Below are 19,035 nucleotides of genomic sequence, written 5' to 3' on the forward strand. Positions count from 1 at the left end.
CAGCTATTGAGTAAAATCTTCCCTAAAGTGCAGACAAAGCAAGTCTCACCTCTTTCTCCTTGCTTCCTGTATGAGCACAGCTACATGCAAAGCCCTTTCTCCTCTTCCTTCTCTCCAGAGCTGCAGAAGACACACTATGAGCAGAGGCTCCTGCAGGGGAGAAAATTAGGCAGCTGTCCCCGCCAGAAATCCCAAAGGAATGAGGAGGGAGAAGGGGGAGAGAGTAAGACTCTCCTTCTTCCTCCTACACATGCCTGAAACCTCGAAGCTGCTTCTGCTAGCCAGAACCCCCTAACGCCAGTGTCTCTTTCCTGTTTCCCTCATTGCACTAAAACTTCTCTGCCAGCTTGAATTTTCCCTGTATATTTGAGGGTCAGCAACTGGTGGTTGCTCTAGACATGCCTGATAGTTTCCTTACAGCAGTATTAGTTGGTGACACAGGAAACACTGGTGATGTGTGAGATACTAGACAATGATGTATAAAATGGTTTTGCACAAAAGCCTCCTGAAATTCTAAACTCTCGTAGCTGTTCCCTTGCCCTTGACAGATATGGGTCACCATATGTCTGCAGACACAGAAACTAGCCAGCAACCAGCTGAAAAATGCCTAATCAAGGTGATTTGTAATTGTCTTAGTAGCGTGTGGCTTACCCCATGCAGAGTATTTTACTGAGCATCTTCCTGGCTGTCAAACAGCCTCTGCCAGGAGGGCTGGTCTAAACATCATGTAACAGGCTGAACATTCACTGGGGGAGAGGGAGAGTGTGGGAGAGAAATCTCTGTAGTCCACTAGTCACTGGCAGTCACCTGAGGAGGGGCAAGCCATAGTTCTGACTCAAAATCTATTTTAGTGCTTTATTCCTGAATTTTTCACTTGAAGTTCATTAGCAGTCCTTGGGATGGTCCTACGAGGGTGCAACCATTAGGCTGCAGGGACATGCTCCATCCCTTCTCTAACTCTGTGACCTGCTGCAGCGAATGCCCTGGTGAAGTGCTGCCCCCAGGCCCTTGGGATATGACACCACAGTACTTCAGTCAGCTGTGGCATCCACTGCCCAAGCTATACAATAACAGCTATACAATGGGTTGGAGAAGGCTGAATGTTTCAGTTTCTCAACTCTTTAGTAGATCTCAGATCACACAGAAATACTGAAGAATGAGCCATGTTCTAGGTACATGTTCTAACCACTCAAAAAATTCCCTTTCTCACCTTAAAACTACTCATCCTGTGACAATACCTGTGAATCCAGCCACTGGAGTGTGGCTTCAGAGAGCTGCTGTATTCAGGCAAAGGAATTGCATTTTTCTGCTGATAGGTTCTTAGGGCACCTCAAGGTGCTGCAGACCCAAGCAGGTCCTTTGTGGATTGTTCCGTCACACTTAAATACCTGAAAAATTATCCTTGTTGCTCTTGCCCTAGACTCACATACTTTGTTTGCATTTGCCAGCATCACAGAGAGCAGAGAAAGTATAGCTTAAAAATTACTCAGAAATTATTCCATGGTCACATGGTGTGATGCTCTGATTAGCCAGCAAAGCTATCTGACTGAATGTCTAGATTAAAAAACTCCACCGCATACTTCTTGTTCCACTAGCTTAGCTGTAGCAACATTCCTCTGCATATTTTTCTTCACAGCTGCTGTTTTTATTGGTGTCTACTAATCAAATGTTGTTTTTTCATAGAAAGGGAAATGGGTCACCATTACTGGAACGCAGTTCAAGTCTCTGAAAGATGTTTTGGCTAGCTGTAATTACAGAAGGAGAGGCATGCTCTGTGTGCTGTAGGCATTTGGGGTCACTTGGAGACTTGTGTATGAATTAATAACTGTGCTTAGTGACAGGAATTTTCTTAAAACATACAGAGGCCTCTTTTCTCACCAAGTAAAACGTATGCTTTCACCATCTTGAGCAAAGAGGATATTCCTTTTACTCGAATTTTCAGTGGAAATTATGAATCATGAGTCACTATTCAACATGGGTGGCCGTTTTCTTTAGTACGTCTATGTTTTCCAGTGAAGAGCACACTTTTTTTCTTTAATCTTTGAACAGAAAGATTACCAACACACTTAGCAGGAAAGACAGGGTTTGTTTCATGTGGGTTGGATTCCTGATTGAAGTTTCCTTCAGCTTTTGAAGCTGGTGAGAGAGCTGCTCATAACCAAGCAGGGGCTTCTGCCGTGTGCCTCCCCTGAGCTTCCCCTTTCTGTGCAGGTGAGCTACTGTAAATTCCTGCTGCTTGATGCCCCAGAGCATTCCCCATGCTGCTGGACGAGTCCTGGCTGGGCCTCTGAAGCACAGGCCTTAAGAGGAGACGGGGCATGAGATCAGGTAGATTTCCATGGAGCTGTGGATGTGACTGAAACAGCAGGGACATTAGCCAGGAAAACTGACAGAAATACAAGCATTGGTCTGGCTTTCAAGAATGTAATAGCTAGTAAGAGCTACCTAGGTATATCTGTTTCATGAGAGCCGCAGCACTAAGCTGGTTCCAGCTCTGACCCTCATCGAGACTTTGCTGTCTCTGTCTCATGGTCACAGTCCTGCCCAGCTGTGTGGTAGCCCCACGCCAGCCTGATCAACAGGAGGATCCATAGATAGGAGGATCAACATAGGCATTTCTGCTGGCACTCAGCCAGGTGCTTACTGCAATGTCCCCTGTTTTACTCAGGCCCAAAAGAGCCTTAATGGGCAAATCCTGTCTTTTTTTTTTCTTCTTTTTTTTTCTACAAAGGGAAAATTATTTGATTGAATAGATAAACACAAGTACCTTATATTTTGTGGAGGGAAGTAGCCAGGAAAAGGTCTAAGAATCCCAGTTCTGAGCTTCCTCCTATAAAATTTGGCTTCAGTATCCTGAAAACTATGTAGAATTCTCATGCTCCATAGGTTATGTTCAATTAAACAGCCACCTTTGGAAGGTAATATGCTCCCTCCCGCTCTCGTCAGCTGGAGCTATCATTTCCACTTTTCTCAGTGTTTCAGACACTTTTTCAGAACCCTATGGCAGCAAATCAGCCTTCCCTCTCAGCAGGGAGAAAGGGAAATACCCCCCTGCAAGTCTTTGCACAATCCAGACATTAAATTCTGTCTCAATTCTGAGAGATGGCAACAAACTACGTAAGCTGCAGTGAAACTTGCTCCTGCAACACATTGGGGCAGAGGATGAAATATCATTGGTGATGGATTTGCCAAAAGCATACTAAAAACTGGGAGGACCGATGCAGGATTTAATATGTGGAAGATGTTCTGTATTTCAAAGTTGTTAATGTTTGCAGTTTTTAAAAATTATTATGCTTGATGTGTGCAGCAGCTAAATCTTTCTTGTTGATAATTAGAGCTGATTTATCACTTTTTAAAAATTGATCTCAAGCCATACAAGATCTTGTGGCTCCCAGGAGGAATTAAATAGCTCAGGCATACTCATTTAGATGAAGTTCACCCCCTGACCTCTTCTTCCTATCTCCAGTTCATACCTGTCCAGTTCATTCTGCCAGAAATCCTGTTTAATCCTTCCTATTTCTCCTTACTCTCCAACCAAAACCCCACACTGAATTGGACTCATAATCACAGAACATAAATACAGATCTCAAAATTTCATCTTTCAAGAAAATGGGAAAATTTTATGACAGTGAGTAGACTGCTATAGCAATGATGGACTGGACAGCTCAAGGGACTTGAGTATATAGAGTGCCTCACTGCAGTTAAAGTGAACCAAAGGCAAAGACTTAGATCCAGCTCCCCAGTAAACTTTATATGGACAGAAATCCCCACAAATTGATTTGATTTATTTTTAACTAAATAATTTCCATTACCTCTATTTTTTTAATTTTTATTATTGTTGTGCTCTTCTACATGGCAATTTACAGATTCACATGCATAAGGGACCCTCCACATTGTAAAACACTAATAATAATGGTGTACAGTCCTTGTTTCAATTCACTTTGCTTTACTCTGGTTCAAAAGCCTCTTTTCCCCAGCCTTAATTAAACTTTGTAAAAGCCTGTAAGAAGTATGACAGAATTTAAAACTCCTTGAAGTTTGAAGTTAACCGAATACCAGTACTAAGGGAAAACGCCCCGCAATGTTTCATAGTGTCATTTCATTCCTAGTGCTATATATTAGTACAAAATAATGGTCTTGAATCTAATCATTAAACTCCAAGAGCATTCAGATTTGGGTTCATAATTCAGGCTGGGAAGATAAGCTTGCAAAATATATCTCAAGGTCTGGATTTCAAACCTTCTCAAGAAACACAGGTGTTTAAATTAGGATATTCTTGTCATTTATCCTTCCTTAAATTTTGGAGTAGCCGTAGCTGTCATCCTTAATATCTTTCACCTGTTCACCTTAGGTCATACTATCTGTTCAGCAAGATTAAATTTATTCAAGTTGTAAATTTTTATTTCAGGACTTAACCTGCAATGAGATTACGAGTAGTTCTTTGCTGTACATACCTATTTGGTTTACTGACTTACTGACTTCATACTGGTATGGACTGGGAAGATCTAAAGGGCATCAGTGAGTGTAAATACATGTGGGACAACTTACAGGATGATAAATCAGAAAGGATGAAAGCATCTTACTGATACTGAGTCCTATGTTATATGTTGTATGACAGAACCTGGTTTTACACAAACACTGTTGTTAGGGATTCAGTTCCTGGAAAAGCCCCAGCCAAAATGCTTTTTCAGTCATATTCCCCATAAAGCAATAGAAGGCAAAGGTGGAGAGGGAGAGGGACAGATTGTAGAACCCCCATCATGGACTGTCATACAATTGTAAAATTTCTGTTACAATCCTGAACCATTATTTATCAAACAGAGAAAACATAGCCTGAGATTGTGTCTTAGTAATTTATTTTACCCTCAAACCTCTGATTTCTTGGATATTATTTCGATGTTACTCATGCTTCTGCTTGTCGTGAAAGTGGATTTTGTGGAAGAGTTGGCTAAAATACTCTCACTTGGGTTTTTTTTTCCTTCTGCTAAAATTGTGTTTTCCCAAAACTAGGAGTTTCCGAAGAGAGTTCTTCCTTTTTGAAATGCTGACCTGTTAGATTATAAGGCTTTTTGTTTACTCTTATTGACTCCTTTTTTGTTTCCTTTTATTTTAATTCTTTCTTGTCACACAGTCTGTAGACTCAGCTCATGTTACTTTTTTCATAGTTTTTTTTTTCCCCATTCTGTCATTCTTTATCTTATTCCAGCTCCTCTTGATTTGGAGGCATTGAAGAACGGCAGAAAGAAACTGAAAAATGTCCCAAAGCAATCCTGAACATTATCTGTATATGGCATAAGGGGTTTAAAGAAAGGAAGAAGAGATGGAACAATAGAAAAATAGACTTTCTCATGAAAATAAAAGGAAACAAATAGATCCGAACAGTGTCATTACCTCACTGCATAGAAACAGATCCAAATTTTTGGTTTTCATGTCCTCTCCCCTTAGTTCTTTCCCTGTTTCCCACTAAGATGCTACACAGGGATAAATTGCTTTGTACTCTCACACTATTGCATGTGGATTTTATAGAGCTTATTTCTTTCACACAACATGCATGCATACATGAACTTTCTTATGGACATCTGGGCATAATAAAAAAGTGATTTATTAAGAATAAAAATCTCTTCTTCAAAAAGAAAGCAGTGATGGAACCTGAGACTTCCAAAAGCTTTGTTTCAATGAGTATAAACCATTTATCTCTCCAGAGCAACATGTATGTATTTTGAACTACCTTGCTCAGACTTAAATAATTTGTCCTTTATCCAGCAGCATCTCAAGGCAAAACTCAAGCTTTTCCTTCTTTCAGTAACTCTTTATTCCTTGAATTTCCTTCTCAGTCTCATGAAATGTCACAGGGGAAAGGACTCTGCTATTACATAGGGTCTCGCATCCAGCATTTCTCATAGGCAGTAGGGGTTAGCTATTTTCAGCAACAATTTTCAAAGACAGTAACTTTCAAAGGCAATAATTTTATCAATATTTTTTTACATGGTTAAATCAGTATATTTGCGGATGTACAGAAGAGAGTTTTGTTTGCTGTGAAGGCCAAGTAATTTGGCAAAGGTTATGTGGGGAACTATAGGAGAGAATGTAATGTTACCCAACATACCAGAGTGCCCCTTTACATGTCTGCCTAGGAGCTGGTTATCTAAGCAGGGTACCCACTGTGAAATTGGCAGTCCCCACTTCATTTGATACTTTACTCATTTCCCCTTTGCTTGATGTCACATTTAACAACTTGCACCTTCTCTTTGCAATACTTCTCCGTATTTAGGTGTTTGCTGAGGAAAACCCTGTTCTTGACATATCAGCTTATGTCATCTTCATGCCTGACAGTCCCTGTTTGCCCTATCAGATTTGAAACGAGCCTTCCATTTGCTGGACAAGTAGGATATGTACATTTTACAACAGTGTCCTCTGACTAGTATTTGTTTTTCGAATGTATTATAGAGAAACTCAGAATCAATGCACTGCTTTGCTTCCAGCAGACAAAAGGTGTCTGGCAACAAATGCAAGCTGGATTCCCAGCTGGTCATTTATGGTCAGAGTTTTGATGGATTTCACAAGGAGCATGAAGGACTGATCATTTCATTCATCCTGAAGGCTCTGAGCAATTTAAGGCCGGTCAAGTAACCCCTGAACCCACTGGGGAACTGGTAAATGTTTTGTGTCAACCACAAGAGGAAGATAATTGCAATGCAGAGTCCATGAATACACTGGACTTATGGACACTGCTGTATTTGTGCTGCAAGACATACAAATAGGAGAGATCGATCGTGCCTCCTAGTTTAGGGACTGACCCTGCAGGTGTGAACTGATTTAAAGAACAATTGCAGTCTTGCAATATATTCTTCAGTTAGTAAAAGAATTCAGAATTTAATTACATAAAAGGAGCCCCAAGGTGTGAATGACAAAGATGTACTGATAGCACAAACACAAAAAATGCAGATGCACATACCTGATGTACTGTGTCTCATTTTTTGTTCCCTGCTGTCCCATAGCTTGGTGCAGGACAGTGTGTGTGCATACTGCACTCTCCTAGTGTGGTGCTAAAAAGTTTGACAGTGAGCGTGAGGATGAGTTAATAGAATCAGGCTAAAGTAGCCCTAAGAAAAGGGCATGCACAATACATTGACAGTCCTTCATGGCTGTGCCATGAGGATTTGCATTGGAGGTAGTCTCTTTTTGCCTTTTTTTTTTTCCCTTTTTTTTGTCCCCAGTGGAAAGTTTATCATGGAGACTGTAGAAAATAAAAAAGGTTCCCCCTGTAGCAGCACTACAGGAATCTACTGTCAAGCAAACTCACTACATTTTCTTCAACTAAAAGCTGACATCTTTAACACATCGTTAGCATTTCACGTACAAGTCAGTGGATCAGGCAGCGTGCCAGTTAATGCACAAGGCTAGAGCAGAACACAGCTCAGTACAGTACTAGAGTGAGTGTTCCATGACTGAGCACGGGACCATCATGAAAGCTGATTTCCCATTGTCTGGCTTCAAGTAGCTAGAAACCTCTGCTGCCAGTACCTCCATGCCACAAGCAACTTGTTCCTGGAATAGGAATGGAGAATTTAGTTACATGCAACCCCCGTACATCTAAATCACCCCAAATCCTGATTCTGTTCTGTATCCAAAACTGATTTTGGCTACATGCAAGGCCTAAAATAGTTAGGAAGTTCCTCATTCTCTACAGATTATTTACCCTTAGCCAGTAACACTCAGTAAATCTAACAAATCACTTCCCCAGAGAGATTTTGGGTACAATGAATCATCTAAAGAATATGAATGGAATGGTTTCACATCTCTTCCTCATGCATAAGATCATTACTCTGCACTGATGTGAAGCAGTTGCATTTCTAGGAACCAGCTAACCATTCCAATTCAGAAGTTTTCCAGAGATTTTGCTTTTCATTGCCTCTTTCTGCTACATGGCAGCATGAACGCCATTAACAAGCTATTGCAACAATCCCACCCACCCACCCACGTAGAATCAAAGGGAGACACAGCAAGCAGCTCCTTCCCTCCCAGAGAAAGCCTTGCAACAGCTAGAAGCAGAGGTACAAGTACAACTAGGCTTAATACAACCTCAGATTCTTGTTTTTTTAGCTACATTCACTGCTGCCATGGGCATGTATTCACTGTTGTACTCATGGGAGTTGGATTCACACCGCTGATTCTGCCAACAGAGAGAAAATGCCATGAATTTAATTTGTGGTCACTAACCTCTGCCACTCCTGCCTTTGTTCTTTAAGTCGAGCAGTTATTCTGACTGTCATCAGTGGGAATATTAAAGTCAGAATAGACAGGCACTCACGTAGAAAACTTGGAATAAAACCAACTGAAAATGAAAAATCTTCATTGTCCAAAAGAACAACTAATGTCCATGGTCTCCTTTCTTTCCTGAGCCACCTGGTTCTTTGTTTAAGTGGCTTTGCTCCAGAACAGAGTTGGAATTGCTCCACTTATGATTTGTTTTCCCTTCTTGAGGAAAACAATCAGGTGAATTGCTTACCAAAGTAATTTTGCTGACCTGTGCAGCATTTCTCCTCTTTCCTTTGATTCCCAGCCTTTAAATCAATAAACAATTTTGTCTTAAAAAAATTAAATCTGAGCCGCTGTCATCAATAACCAGATTTCAGTGGTAAATTAACAACTCAGTCTCTTTGTCAAAAAACACATCAAACGCTGAGTGAGTATACGCCTGTCCCACCCTCTAAATATCATTAAGTTCCCCATCCATGACCCTTGGAAGGAGAGTTCTGCAGAATCTCATAGACTTGCTTACCTTATTCCTTAAGCAACAGGCTATGACACAGCAGACACAGGAAATCATGGCAAACATGATCAGGCCAATAATTATCCATGACATGAATCCCAGTGAAATGCAGTCTTCCTTGTCTGGATATGGGGAGGAAAAACAGTCATTACAGAAAATTTGCATTTCCCCCCCAACCCCAACCCTGCTATACCTAACTGAAAATTCTTTCCCCTCTTCTCTTCATATCAATAAAATAGCAAACGTGAGCTCTGGCAAAGGATTTTCCTTGGAAAAGTGTTTTCAGCAGGAAGCAGAACATTGCAGTTTTGCAGGAGAGCTGAAACTGTTGGTGCACAGCCTGCAAGTGTAGATGAGGCCAAGCCAGGCTTGAGAGCATGATGGTATTTCAGATCTGAGCAAGGCTTAAGCTTACATTCAGTGAGTACCATAGATGATTTAAAGGGCAGCCTGGTCAAAAGAAGGGGGGACTTTGTCAGTCATGTTTGGATAGAAAGGCAAACTGAGGGACACAAGATTATCCTTGCCCAGATCTGGGAGAAGACATGATAGGGCATGAAACATCTGGCAATAGCTATGAGCATCTGGCTATCCATACAAATGGAAATTGACAGCTTTCAGAAACACTGCAGACCAAAAGGGATGTCACAGCTTGATTCTGAGAAGCTGTTAAGTTCAGAGAAGGCTGAGAGATAATTTGATGCAACCTCATAATTGTAGCCTTAGCTTTTCAGCTTCTATCTTTGTTTAGTCCTGGTGTTGAGAGAAAGGAAAAGATAGCAACAGAAGGACAACAGGCAGTACCATGTTGCAACTGAACTGTATAAAGAACCAAGAAGGGGTGTAAGCAAAACCACTATTAACTCTTCCAGCTTAATATACTAAAGATCCACTGAGCGAAAGGCAGTTCAAAATTAAAGCCTGTGCAGTGAGTCTTCTGAAGTTAGTCCAAGCCCTTCTCAGTAAAAGGCAAAAAATTCACAGTAGTTGTGGACCTCTTCTGCCCTAAGAAGGCTCTAAACTGAAGGCCTGCTTCAGAGAGGAGAACACCATCTTCTTCACATCAGAGTGGCCATTTGATGTGGCATCAGTCTCATATACCACCACTATCACAGATACTTGACAGCTCTTTTTTTTTGTAATCCTAAGCATATGAAGATAGCTCTCAGAATGGATTTTTTTTTTTTTTTAACAACTAGAAAAAATCATAAGATTTACAATCAGCAGCTTGGAAAATGGACAATGGGAAATTTCTGCTGCAGGCAAAGGTGGGACTGCAGTACTCCAGAAGACATAGTCTACCTAGCTTGGGTGCCACCAACAATATGCAGAACTCAGCATGGCCTGCAAAACCTGACCAAGAAGATGAATAAATATGGAGAGGCCATGCTGAGCAGTCTGCCAACACAGCTCCATTGTTATCAGCCCCCTGCTAAGTAGTTTTAAGCTGTCTTAGAAATACCTGTGCAAACTTCAGTCACACTTTTCACTGCAGCATTGCTATGCCCAATGTCTACTTACCAATAAACTGAAGTGAGGGGAGAAGAGAAGTTAACTTACCTTGGATGTACAAATAGGTTTCTTTCAGCCGGCATTCTATGTAAGGAGGGGGTAAGAACATCTCCAGGCAGTAGGTATAAATGTCAATATGCTTGCTTTCCAGATTTTTAAGAATGAAACTGGTGCTGCTATTTGAATGCTCTGTCTGACAGTAAGTGACATTACTCTTGGGGATAACTTTCTCTTCACTCAAATGGAGTGCACAGATCTCCTTCTTTTCATTCCCTTTGAAGAGGGTCATGCTGAACTCACTCACATTTTTGGGGTTGGGGAATGTGAACTTGAAGTTTCCATTTTCAAATTCCACCATCACCTGGGGGTCAGAGACATGAGGTTGATCTGAAGAAACAAAACCAATAAGCATGGTGACTCACACAGCAATTAAAAGAATCCCCAAAATCTTAAGAAACTATTTAAACAAAGCAAGTGAACCATGTGATTGAAACTTAAGCCAGCCAGCCAGTTTGATGATGTAGCTGAAAACTTGAAATGGGACATGAAGACAAAACTCCTACATAAGTGCCTTAACCACCAGACTTATCTTTCCTTTCCAGAGTAGACAGTGGTTTGAGGCATGACATAAAGTTTAAACCTAATTACTTCAATGGCTATAGCACCTTTATCACTAATGGGAGGAGTAGAGGACAAATGTCACTATGTGCATGCACACACATGCAATCCAGAAACCACATTTGACCTTCCCAAAAACTGTCTGAAAAACTCTCAGATGTTGTGCCACTCTCATTTTGCACATTTTTTGGAGAAGAAAAAGAAAATAAACTGACCAAGGACCTCCTGCTACCTCCCAGTTTGACTTTGTAAAGTCAGTAACCAACAGCATGGGAAACTCGCTCAGATGAAAATGCGTTAAACTGTGCTGCAAAAAAGAGGACAATACAAGGCAGTAGTTTCTGATCTAGAAAAGCATTTAAAACCATAACTTTAATTATGTAAATGTGTCTTACCTATATTTTTGCACGGTCTTGATGAGCAGCTATCAACTCCTGAAAAATACAAATTTTTTTCCTATTTAAAAGTAAAGAAGAGAGATGCAAGAACAGGGGCTGAGCTATGCCATGTTAAGTTGCTGAAGTTATTTTCTAATTTGTGTCATTAGCCTATATGATCCTATATGTGCTACACTATAAAATTATACGATGTGATAAAAGCACAAAATATAAAAGTCAAAGTAGAAAAAAAATGCATTAAGCAGGAACGAATATTGATCATACACACGACATGTATTAGCTCTTAAAAGACTTCTGCAAAATAATAAATGTACTTCATAAGTAGAAGCTGAGATGAAAGTAAAATTTCCCCCAAAATACTGAGAAAATGTGTCCCCAAATAAAAAAAGCATACTTTTGATTTCTCATGAATACAGAGCCTGCAACGAGCCAGCATCATACTTCATTTCCAGACCAAAGTGTCAATTTTGGTCTACACTCATTCTGTTTCCCCCACTGCTCAACACTGCATCAACATGTCTTCTTAAGGCACATCTAGAATGAATTTCTGTAAAAATGCTCCAATACATACAGCAAGAAAATATTCAAGCAATACATACAGGTTTTTTCCTTTTTCAATATCAACTTTTTCTCTTCAAGATTATCAAACTGTATTCAGTCCATTGTGCATAGGCAGCCTCCATTACAGGAGACAGGCACATTTTTAATAATTGTTCTAGGTTTGTTTTTTTAAGTCACTGCCTCCATCACCACCCACTATGGCAGTACTGAGAGTGGAATTTCCTGGCTGGCTGGTGCCATGTACCACTTTGAAATGGTTTGTATGTCAGTACTGGCAGCATAGCACAGCCTTATAGTGTTTCATTTGGAATTTCTCTTTTTGCAGTCCCCTAAAATTAAAGGTACAGACAGGTACACAGACAAGTAGAAAACAAACTGTATTTGCCTTTCCTTGTTTTCTGGTAGCCTAAGTAAGTTCTTCAGGGACTGCTTAGACTGAAATATACTCTACATCAGGATTTTGTGATGATAAGGAAATATGGGGCAAATACTTAAAGACTTTTATGCACCATCCTATTCTTGTGGTTACTGCTACATGGTAGTCTAGATCCACACAAAGTAGGTCCCCAACTGTGCCAGGTATTGAATTGATTACACAGTATAAAGAATCTTTTTCTTGATAACAAAAGCACCTGTTACCTTTGACAACCAGCCCGTGTATTCACAGGAACAGATTATTCTCGTTTGGGTACCTTTGTATGCTCTCAGCTCTTTCTGGACAGAGGCAATCTTTCAGTGTGCATGTTTTATCCTTCTCTGAATTCTTGCTCCCCAGTTACTACCAATGGCAAAGGCATTGTAATGAATACTTGTTTAAAGTATTTTTAGTGTGACATATAAGCTAATGGACTTCTGGAAGACGCTTTACAATGCTCAGTTGGAAAGCAATAAAAATTGTTATATCTTTTTGATTGATTTACCCTCTTCCTAGTTATCACATTCTTCCTGGTTTACTGTGCACAGTCAGCACCCTTATCTAATTCTGCAACAGTTCTAATACCTGTACTTCTCTCAGAACTATTACTTAAGTGTGTGATAACAGACAAGGTATTTGGCATCTTGTACCACTGATGTGAAGATAAGACAGACAAAACACACAACTCACCAGGCCACAGTGAAATAGAGTTCTAGATATGCTGAAGGCACAGATACAGAAAGTGCAAGCCCTTATAATGGTATATAGTCTGAAAAGCTGAAAGCAAAGGTCAAATAAAGAAACAGTTCTTGATGACTTGCATGTTGTATGGTGAAAGAAAGCAGCAGCTATGAGAACAGTATTTGAAGTAAAGGTCTTTTAAAATGCTCTGTAGTTTGGTAACATATACCTTTAAAATTAGGCCCAACAGCAAATTATTTAGGGAAAGGAAGAAAAAAACCAAGTGTATTGTTATAGCAGAAGCTAGGGAGCATGGTGAATACTTAAGTTGACCTGCTACTTTTGAGAAGCATCCACCTGTAGCTGAGACCTCTACATTTGTCACTGGTCATCTGAGAGGAGAGGCAGATGCTGACTCTGTCAGGGCAGCTACAGAGCCAAGCGGTGCCATATTCCCTCAAAACCCCAGAGGAGCATGGGGCTACCCTGCTCTGAGTGCTAAAGCAACAGCTTTGAATTTCATTTCTCGGCTTTTCTCTGAGAATAGTTCAGTTTTGCTGTTGGCTAATGAAATTGCCCTTTCATACCAGGTGGTTTAAAATGCCTGTCAGAGATCATGGTTTTAATCCTTGTTTTTAATGGAAAAGGGCAGAGAGGCCATTAACCATGTAGTTCATGTGACCTTCTGGCAAGCTGAAAGATCATTTCACATCCTCTCAGGCCCAGAAGCCTTAACTTCCTATTTTCAAGACAGACTCAGTAATGTATTTCTCTGAATGAGCATTTTGGTAAATGTGATGCAATTAGTATTCCTCTGAAACAAGTAACCATACAGAAACAGAAGAGTGCTTAGCATAGTATAAAGAGAATGCATTTTAAAATGAGATTAACAGTGCCCGAGATTAAAATACAAAATTGTCTAAGTGGATGACCACAACGGGTGATATCTGATATGAATTTCCAACTCACTAGCTATTCTGCATCATCTCCTAATGTGAATGTTCCCCCTGCACACTAAAAGGTGGTTTATTCCCCACTTCTTGTGCCTCATTGCTGTTCTCCTGTGCCTGTCTGTACTGGTTCATTTCTAGGGTAATCCTATGGACCTGTAACACTCTGTGGTTAGTGGCCAGACACATTTGGGATGTCATTTACCAAGCTACAGTCAGAACAAATGTACTGTGGGATGGGAGATAGGAAACTAAGGTTTAATCATCCAATAATATTGAGAGATTCACTCACCAAACCTCCCTAATACTACCTCAAAAACTATGTGAATAAAAGACTACATCACAGTATTATTAAAAATGAACAGAAGAATCTCACTGGTTCAGTAATAAAACTGCTTACATTTGGCCATAAGGATCCTTTTTGGTATTTTTCATGAAAGAGCTAATTCAATTACATATGAAGGTTTTGAGACAAGAGGGAAAAAAATCTTTCATTCGTTTAATAGCATTATCACACTGTGGAGCTACATAGAGTTGTTCCTGGCTCACCTCACGTGAAGCAGAGTGTGAAGGCAAATGTGGTTCAGATGTCAATCCAAGGGATAAATGTATCTATGAAAGTAACATCTTGCTGTGTTAAACTATGAAAGAGTGTGTGTGTGTACATTCTATGTATATGTATTTACAGTCATGTGCATTTCTGTCCTGGTTTCAGCTGGGATTGAGTTAATTTTCTTCTCAGTAGCTGGTGCAGTGCTGAGTTTTGGATTTGGTGTGAGAGCAATGTTGGTAACACACTGATGGCTTTGGTTGTTGCTGGGTGATGTTTGTACTAAGTCAAGGACTTCTCAGTTTCTCAGGCCCTGCCAGCCAGAGAGCTGGAGGCGCACAAGAAACTGGGAGGGGGGGATACACTCAGGACAGGTGACCCAAACTATCCAAAGAGGTATTCCATACCATAGGATGTCATGCTCAGTATATAAACTGGGGAGGTTGGCTGGGGCTTGGTGATTACAGTTTGGGGACTGGCTGCACATCAGTCAGTGGGTGGTGAGCAACTGTATTATGCATCATTTGTTTTCTTTTTTCCTTTCCTTTTGGATTTCATCTCTCTCCCCTTCTCCCTCCTTTTCATTATAACTGTACTATTATTGTTAACATCATCATCATCATCATTATTATTATTATTATTATATTTCCATTATTAAGTTTCTGATCTCAACCCTCAAGCTCTACATCTCTTTCTGATTTTCCTCCCCATCCCTCTGGGACTGGGGAGTGAGCAAGCAGCTACATGGTACTTAGTTAGTGGCTGGGGTTAAACCATGACAATTTGCGTCTTGATTTCATCTTTGCTGCAGTGGGAAAGCACTACGGCAGAGGTTTGGGAATTTCTGTGGTAGTGTGCTTGGACACTGAGGCCAATGGAAGGCAGGTTATTTTTTATTTAATGGAATTGCAATTTTGAGCTTTCTGGTTGTTCTTTGGCAGACCCAATGCTATTTGCAAACATCACCAATCCATTACACATTTTGATCCTAACAGAAATTTTAAAATCATTTTTGATTTTTAAAACTTGGAGTTTAGGGTAGGAGAGTAGAATACCCCTGCTTTTCTTTTTCTTGCTGTTTTTTTTATCTGCCCCTGCTCTCAGAAAAGAGATAGATAAGTAATACAAAGAACAAGCATAATTTCACTTGGGTGTGTTTGTCTCTGAAGATGAGCAGGGAGAGTGCAGACCTTGCCTTTAAAACAAACATGCCTGTTTTGTTAATAATAAATGTGTAATGAAACCACACACAGTTCCTTTACGTTGCTATAGCTTTGACCTTTCAAGGCATTCTGAAAGATGACACTGTCAATTCAGTATCATTAGTCATATGTCTAAAACTAACACGTTCCTATCTTTCAAGAATCAAAGATTAAAAGAGGAAAGCAGTGCTTCTGGGCAAAGCACGTAATGGCCAGAATTACTCTAGGAAGCCATCTATAATGTCAATTATTTCTATGGTATAACATATGTTGTGAAATATGGAAACTCTTAGAAAATATACCACTAGCACAGCAGCTGTGCCTGATAATATTTCAGTCACCTTCTAAGAAATTACCATGATTTCCTCCTGTATTGACAACAGGAGATTTGTGGGTGAACAATGTTGTTTGTGTGTGACAATGTGTGACAATGCTTTGCAAATGCTGGCATGCAAAAGCTTGTGTGCAAAGTTTCATAGCAAGGGCCTCAAGTGCTATGGAATCTTACAGCGCTGTACTACAAAATCCCATTGGCTACATTTCTCTACAGGCACCAGAGAGGCTCCATGCTCTTACAAAGGATTTCTTTATCACAACTGGGTTATCAAATCATAATACACATATATCATCTTCTGTGACCTATTTACATTGAAAAAAAACTATCCGTAGATCACTAGCAGGGCTTGCTAATCGCTAAGTCAAAAAACCCCAAATAACTAAACCACCCAACAAAAACTACCCAAAATCAAAATCTCAGAAGTTACTCCGCTTTTACTCCCAAAACCTTGCCACAGTGCTTGGCAGCACTCTCTGGAGTGTTACCTTGTTCTCTAAATGAAAGTATCATTTCAATGTGTCTTACATAAAGCTGATCTTTTACAACCCTTTTCTTTTTAGCAAGAATTATAATAATTAGTACTTTTTATGCTGAAAGCACTGTAAGGTAAAAAACCTGATACCGTTTCTTGTTACAGGCAGTCTCTTTCTCCTGCCATCTCCTGTCCCCAGCCCCGTGTCCAAATCCTACCCTTCGCATTTGAAGGAAGGCAGAAACAAGGGAGAAATGCTGGAACCAGATAGAACAATTATCTGCATCCTTAAAATTGCAGCCTATTTCTTCCCACAATGAATGGGCCTTTTAGATAGTTCCAGCCACATGTAGAAGTATGCTGGTCAAGTATACTGCTAAATTGACCAGCCGAGAAATATTTAACAGAATTTATAGGCTTTTTTGTTAGTAGATTTAAGAATAACTTTTCGAGGAGAAAAAGCAGCTCATGTCCTTTTAGAGGTACTGATCACAATCCTTCCATCCCTGTGATTTCACTCATCTTCACAATCTATCTGAAAGCACAGTATACTGTCACTGTATTAGTTAACCTTCAGAAGCGTATCTGTATCACCTAAAGAGCTGGAAACTGGTTTTTATTTAAATGAAAGCTTAAGTTCTGTATGAAACCTCAGGAGTACTTAAATTCTGCAGAGGGACTAAAAACCTATCCTGTAACATTAGAATTACAGAAGCAAATGTACTCAATAGCCCTTGGCATGACCTTCGAAGAAACATGTTTAGATGGCGCTTAGTAACTGTGTGCACTAAATCTCGGGTCCTACTTGTATAACACATCATACCAAATCCTTGGACAGTATGAAAAAAAAAGACTCTTCTTAATTAGATATTATATGTATTTCCATCCTGGCCCAGTAGTATGTAGGTTTCAGAAAGGCTACAGATAAACGTATTTTACTTTGTGTAGCTGTGGTAAAGCACTACATCCATGTTTATGGCTGGACTGATATCAGTGCTGTCACTGTGTGCCTTCTCAAACAGCATTAGGAATGCTACGTTCCCTTTCAAATCACTCTGCATTTCAAGCCTGCACCAAAATTATCTCATCCACTCTTCCATACCATATACATTTTTCATAGTATAAAAGTTCTTTGCCCAAACAAGAGCAGGTTTAATATCAGTAACTTGGCTTCTCTTTATAAAGCCATTCACTGTCACACTGCCGTAAGACCTTATGCCCAGCAAGAGAAGAGGGTTGGAGCACTACAGTCTGAACAGGGACAGGTTTACAAACTAGAGGGTAACACTGAGCAGATGAGCTAAAGAATACAAACGATAAAAACTTGTACTTTTTAGTTTCAGAGCAAGTGCCCTGTGCTGGCAGGAATTATCTCTTCCCTCTAACTCCAGTGATATTAAAGTCAAGAGCAGTCTTTTTGTAGCTGTTTCCCTTAACTACCTCTTCCTCCAACCCCTCGCTAACATGCCTTATTTACTGTCTCTCATCATTGGACAAGTTAGATTCCATAAAAACATCTACTTCAAGGAGAATAATCCAAAATACTACTCACCGTACAGGGCTTCAAACTGAAAGCAGAGGACCCAGAAAGTTACAGCAACCGACTTCATGCTTGCTTGACGCAGAGGCACCAGCCTTCTGTCTACTGTGAAGATTGGAAAGAATTCATGGGTAGCAAAGGAAGTGGTTTGTGGGCAATAGGGGAAATTATATGAAAATCAGAAGGACTTTTGAATTTAACCCCTGCCTACATTATAGCTATGTCAGCATTAGCTGTCACCCACACCTGTGGAGTTTGCTACATTTTTTTCCTACCTCATGGCTTGCTGTCACAGACAGGAAGATGAAAGATTTTCTGACATTATTTTCTGCAAAAACTGTTTCTGGTTAAGTCTATCATAATAGAGACTATTATCATCTACAGTACATTTCCTGCAGATGGCCCATGGTCAGCAACTTGTTCCTTATACTAACTTACAATAAATGTATATTTGCAACTGGCAGCCTAGCTCCTCCCCACCAGTTTCAGCTGGTCTTACATAACCGATGGTCTTGCTCTGTGTGGAAACCATTCATTAGCAGGGTAGGAGTCTACTGTGTGTCCTGGTCCTGGAATTCATTGAAAGAACATGTCCAAATTGCAGAAGGATATCCTCAATCCTGTGACTTCCTGAAGGCTCACTCCAACATAAGACTTCCACCCTGGAGGTCAGGCTTGCTTTGCATGGACATCAAAATTTCACGCAGCCCTTTGAGAGGAGGAGATCTGACCTATTGTCCTAGAGCCTTAGGTCAAAAGTTTCTCTCCTACCCTCTCCCTGCTTTTGTGCAGCACACTCAACTCCGCCTGCTATTTGTCTGTCTTCTGGGAATGTTTTAGAACCCTTTGGGATAACATGCTCTACAGTCATTTAGAACTGGCTGATTATTTATGCCTATAATACTAATTCTAGTGCAGATAACATGCTGTAAAAGCAGCTCCTAAATCATGTTTAATATACTAGATGTAGTTAGCGTTTCTGATTGCTCAAAGAGAAGACACAAAGTACTAATAGTGGTGCCTGAC

At 40.2% G+C, this 19,035-nt stretch overlaps 1 protein-coding gene across 2 annotated transcripts; it reads right to left on the reverse strand.

Moving 5' to 3' along the window:
- Positions 1 to 3,813: 3,813 nt before the first annotated feature.
- Positions 3,814 to 18,299, reverse strand: LOC102057821 (inducible T-cell costimulator). 2 transcript variants are annotated; one of them, XM_055719245.1, is made up of 7 exons: positions 18,285 to 18,299; positions 18,022 to 18,114; positions 11,299 to 11,337; positions 10,334 to 10,672; positions 8,783 to 8,895; positions 8,083 to 8,173; positions 3,814 to 7,548 (listed from the first exon to the last, which is right to left on the reverse strand). In XM_055719245.1, the coding sequence occupies exons 2-6, from the start codon at positions 18,077 to 18,079 to the stop codon at positions 8,084 to 8,086; spliced, it is 639 nt and encodes a 212-aa protein (XP_055575220.1). In that variant the 5' UTR covers positions 18,080 to 18,114; positions 18,285 to 18,299; the 3' UTR covers positions 3,814 to 7,548; position 8,083. The 2 variants fall into 2 exon arrangements, with proteins under 2 accessions (XP_055575220.1, XP_005442996.1); XM_005442939.4 differs by lacking the exon at positions 18,285 to 18,299 and having other exon boundaries at positions 18,022 to 18,146.
- Positions 18,300 to 19,035: the final 736 nt, after the last annotated feature.

This window comes from Falco cherrug, chromosome 8 (assembly GCF_023634085.1).
Source record: "Falco cherrug isolate bFalChe1 chromosome 8, bFalChe1.pri, whole genome shotgun sequence".
In the NCBI taxonomy this organism is placed as follows: Eukaryota; Metazoa; Chordata; class Aves; order Falconiformes; family Falconidae; genus Falco; species Falco cherrug.

What these genes read in the sequence shown, in the direction of transcription:
- LOC102057821 (XM_055719245.1), bottom strand. Translation starts at nt 18,079, where the DNA reads ATGAAGTCGGTTGCTGTAACTTTCTGGGTCCTCTGCTTTCAGTTTGAA. An exon ending in AAGACCGTGCAAAAATATAG is followed by an intron (nt 10,673 to 11,298) that starts GTAAGACACATT and finishes TTGTTTCTTCAG; the next exon opens with ATCAACCTCATGTCTCTGAC. An exon ending in CCTGTTGCTTAAGGAATAAG is followed by an intron (nt 8,174 to 8,782) that starts GTAAGCAAGTCT and finishes CTCTGTTGGCAG; the next exon opens with AATCAGCGGTGTGAATCCAA.